At 33.5% G+C, this 4,735-nt stretch overlaps 1 protein-coding gene across 1 annotated transcript; it reads left to right on the top strand.

The window, feature by feature from the left end:
• Positions 1-2,380: 2,380 nt before the first annotated feature.
• On the top strand, positions 2,381-4,327 carry LOC125209048 (GTP-binding nuclear protein Ran1A). The gene is made up of 8 exons (XM_048108635.1): positions 2,381-2,513; positions 2,615-2,684; positions 3,051-3,107; positions 3,208-3,325; positions 3,411-3,500; positions 3,585-3,764; positions 3,870-3,947; positions 4,045-4,327. The coding sequence occupies exons 1-8, from the start codon at positions 2,511-2,513 to the stop codon at positions 4,112-4,114; spliced, it is 666 nt and encodes a 221-aa protein (XP_047964592.1). The 5' UTR covers positions 2,381-2,510; the 3' UTR covers positions 4,115-4,327.
• Positions 4,328-4,735: the final 408 nt, after the last annotated feature.

Below are 4,735 nucleotides of genomic sequence, written 5' to 3'. Positions count from 1 at the left end.
TATTCATGTTCTTCCTATCATTTTCTTTTGTATTGTGAGCTTAATTTCAATAAATTGGAATGTAAGAGGTAAAGTAAAACGATTAGCTAACTTATAAATGTTACTATAATTTTATCTCTATTATGTTAAGTTGAGTAATCTATTAATTTGTTTTCGTATTCAATGACAACTAGGCTAGAGTGTGAATCTATGTCCTTATTAGTACAGGATATGATAGTGCATAGCTATATACAATAATATAGGTCTAATTTTCATTGCATTAACACAAGGCCATGTAGCACTGTCTAGCTCTATTTAAACCCCACTGCCAAACAGCCGCTTTTCATAACAATGGTGCACACTAATTTAAGGGTCAATTATATATTTATTCTCAAGTATTATAATGTTCATGTTGAGATAATTTCATGGAGTATGAGTATCATGTTAACTTGGGTTTTTTTGAGTATTAGTAGTTTTTAAATTTTGAGAACTAAAACTTTGTATGGCTTCGGGTAGTGTGGAATCGAATTTTTATCAAGGTCGTGTCAACACAAATTGCACTATATTGGAGCAGGTCTCCTACTCCACCTTTCCTACTCCATTCTTATTCCACCTCTAATAACTTAATAAAATAATTTTATAAATATTCAATTCTAATCCTAAATAACCTCCTATATATTGCTATCATGTCTATGTTATATGATGTCAATAGGGCCAGCTAGTGAATTTAATTGGGTCAACTCTCCTTGGGCTTTGATTAAGTGAATTTAATTGGGTCTAACTCTCCTTGGGCTTTGATTAATCAAGTATGAGGTAATTTTGTTATAAATATTCACCTCTAATCCTAAATATTTGAGTTTCAGGCTAATCGATAAACTAACATATGATTAATTAATATATAATAATAAAAATTAGACATTATAAATATATAAATTCAATCATAATAATTTTGACATAGATATTTAAAATCAAACATAATAACATACTAATTTAAAATTTATATAAAATAAATAAAAATTTTCATATTTTAAAAAATTTTAAAGCATAATTTAGAGTTAGTAATAACTAATAACTAATATTAATTTTGTATGTTAAAAAAATCAACACAAGGACAATTTATTTTTTTTTTGATAAACTTATGTCTTGATATTTAAATTTACATATTGTATTGATATAATTATTTCTTTGTGTTGATAATTTTAATAAATATAATTGAAAGTTATTAGTTATTACTGTAAATTAGTTAACACTAACGCATACCGAATATTAATATATTAATAAAAATCTAATATCTATATGTATATTATATACTCCCTTAGTCTCATAAAAGTAATCTTATTTTTCAAATAACCCTTATTTTTATTATAAAAATAAGTAGATCCAATTATGTGTCAAGAAATACTAATACACAATAATTGTAACTAGATCCAATTCACTGGGCAACCCATTGGGTTTTAGGTCCAGTCCTCGGGGTACGAGTTAATCGATTTGAAACATTCCAATCATAACCCTCTAAATTTAGCAGGCTATTTCAAGTCAACTCATTGATTGCGGGTTGCACTGACATCCGTAGTTGTTTTTGTGCATGTATAAAACAACATGAGTTTTAATACATAATTAATAAAATAAAGGAAAAAAACTAAACAATAACAAAAGAAATAGTAAAAAAATAGTACTCCCTCCGTCTCATTGAAGATGACCCACTTTTCTTTTTGGATTGTTCCAACCAAGATGACTCATTACTAAAATTGAAAACACCTATCTCTACTTTATTCTCTCTCTCTTACTTTTCTCTCTTCACTTAACACAAAAAATAAAGCTGTATAAAATTCTGCGTCCAAGGAAGGGGTCATCTTCCTTGGGATAGAAGGTTAAAAATTTTCTAAAATAAAAATAGATTAATTAAATAGATGATAAAAAAAATGGAATATCAAACTAAAGAGGAGTCTCGTTATACTCCCTCCGTCCGTGAATAGGAGTCCCAGTTGAGTTGGGTGCGGGTTTTAAAAAAAGTTTGAGTGTAATAATTTAAGTGTGTGATAGTGGAATGTGAGACTCATTTATATTATTATTTGCAATCAAAGTGGATTAAAATTAATTGCAGCTTCTAAATTAAGGGAAAAGTGGGGTCATTTTTTATACTCCCAAGATAAAATGTCTAACCGGGACTCCTAATGGCGGACGGATGAAAATGGCCAATCGGGACTCCTATTCGCGGACGGAAGGAGTAATTAAAAATGGATCTCAGCCCAAATTCAAATCTTTTTATGTGTTCGAGGCCCAAACCAATTATTCTAGAAGATCAAAATGCTCCAACAATAAACACGTGGCGAGCACGTGATGATGCTCCAGCTTTGATCCGACGGCTGAGATGATCGCGTCAGCTGAAAGCAGTGAATTCAAAAACTCCAACGCAAAATCTACGCTACTTTTTTAGGGCTCCACAATATATACACTCACTGATTCACAGCTCAAAATCTCACAACAATCTCTCTCTCCGCGTATCGTGTCTACTCTATCAGCGTTATCAAATGGTAATCACCCAGCTTATTTCGAAATTCAAGCTCGATTCGGTGTTTTGATGAATTTTTCTTTCTATGCTTTGTGATTGTTTACCTTTTTCGTGATTTTTTAGGCGCTGCCGAATCAGCAGACTGTGGATTACCCAAGCTTCAAGCTTGTAATTGTTGGCGATGGCGGTACAGGTATTTAATTCGACTTATATCCTCATCTGAATTACTTAGATGCATGGATTCCAATTTTGTTGTTTTCATGTGATTTTGGAAAAGCCGAGCCTTCTTCATCTTTGTGTCGTCAGATCAGTTAGCATTGATTTCATGGTTAAGCAATTATGCTTGTTTACAATTGTTAGTGCTATTTTTGAATGTATAGTTTTTAGTAACCTTAGGTTTTGATTTAGGATGATCTTAGTGACTGCTTATTTGAATTAATGTGATTCGAAGTTCAGTTTGTAGAAACGTTGTTCTATTTAGTTTAGTTTAATAAGTATATCAATGAGTAGAAGAAAAGAGTTTATTGGTCAATGGTATATCACTGTAATTTGATGGCAGGGAAAACTACATTTGTAAAGAGGCATCTCACCGGTGAATTCGAGAAGAAATATGAACGTAAGAAACTCAACCTTGCCAATAATCTCAGTGTATAGTCTATACTATCGTTTTATGTTTTCCTTTTCTTTTATATTGACAAAGAGACTTCTTTGAACAGCTACAATTGGTGTGGAGGTCCATCCTCTTGATTTTTTCACCAACTGTGGGAAGATCAGATTTTATTGCTGGGACACTGCTGGTCAGGAGAAGTTTGGAGGTTTGAGGGATGGATACTAGTAAGTAATTTGTGTAATCATCCACTATGCATGAGTGTCTGATAGAATTTGGTTGGTTGATGGTGATGAATTTGAAATGATGCAGCATCCACGGACAATGTGCCATTATCATGTTTGATGTAACTGCTCGGTTAACTTACAAGAACGTCCCCACATGGCATCGTGATCTTTGCCGGTATGTGTTGCTTACTAGACTTTTATCCTGATAGTGAAGTTTTGCTGCATCATATTTTAACGTTTTGCTGCTGTAAAATTTCAGTGTGTGTGAAAACATCCCAATTGTGCTTTGTGGAAACAAGGTTGATGTCAAGAACAGGCAAGTGAAGGCCAAGCAGGTTACTTTCCACAGGAAAAAGAACTTGCAGTATTATGAAATTTCAGCCAAGAGCAATTACAACTTCGAGAAGCCCTTCCTTTATCTGGCTAGGAAGCTCGCTGGGTAATTACCTCTAAATTACAAATATTTGTGCTAAAAGCCAACCCCATAGTGAGTAGGAAGCAAATATATGGGTTTCTCTTTGTTAACATCTTTCTCTGGTTGCAGTGATCCTAACTTGCACTTTGTTGAGTCGCCTGCTCTAGCTCCACCGGAAGTTCAGATCGATTTGGTTGCTCAGCAACAGTATATTTCTGCCCCCTCTCCTACCTACCATAGTTGTGTTAATACAATATATGGCTTTATGTTGATGATATGTTAAACCTTGGAACATATTTTGCAGGCATGAAGCCGAGCTAGCAGAAGCGGTTCATCGGCCCCTTCCGGATGATGATGATGATGCATTTGACTAAGTGGTTGTCTTGTGAGTTGTGATGGTGTTCCATAAAACCTTCCGCTCTAGGAATATAAGAGGATTAAATGACAATACTTAGGACTTTGAACTGTGATTTGAGTAGGTTGAGGGAAGATGATTTTATCTTCTGATTCAATTCAATGTGATTTGCATGTAGTTCACATTTTCAGTTGAGCTCTTTGGTTGTTTAATCCATTTCACATTTAAGTTCTGATGATTTGCATGATACTCTTTATCATTGATGTTCAAACTGGATGGTTGATTGATGTCTTGTTGGCTTAATGGTTTTTTTAACTGAGTTCCGGGCACGTAGCTTTAAAAAAGCATTTTTTAATTGTATTTTACTACTATAAACAATTGTAGTATTAAAAAATAGTTTCGGTATTTAGAGCATCCACGGCGGTGAAAAAAATTTTGTTCGTCCGTCCGTGCCGCTGAGCAGGCGTCGTCTGCCGCTGCAGCTTCCGTCCGTGCCGGTGAGCACCCTTAAGTGGCTTACTTCAAAATTTATTTAAAAAAATGTTTTTAAATAAAAAGAAATATTTTCTCACTTCCCAAAAAATTATATCCATTTTCTACTCACTTTTAATTTTTTTTTCTCAAAATTCACATTTTCATC

Source organism: Salvia hispanica, chromosome 3, assembly GCF_029641045.1.
Source record: "Salvia hispanica isolate PSC_SH4W2 chromosome 3, Shi_PSC_v1, whole genome shotgun sequence".
Classification (NCBI taxonomy): Eukaryota; Viridiplantae; Streptophyta; class Magnoliopsida; order Lamiales; family Lamiaceae; genus Salvia; species Salvia hispanica.
Note: the sequence above shows the minus strand (reverse complement) of the source record. Positions and strands in the feature narration are given on the sequence as shown.

Excerpts from the sequence above, each read along its gene's own strand:
- LOC125209048 (XM_048108635.1), top strand. Across the intron at positions 3,326-3,410 it reads GGTTTGAGGGATGGATACTA|CATCCACGGACAATGTGCCA; the intron begins GTAAGTAATTTG and ends GAAATGATGCAG. Across the intron at positions 3,948-4,044 it reads GATTTGGTTGCTCAGCAACA|GCATGAAGCCGAGCTAGCAG; the intron begins GTATATTTCTGC and ends CATATTTTGCAG.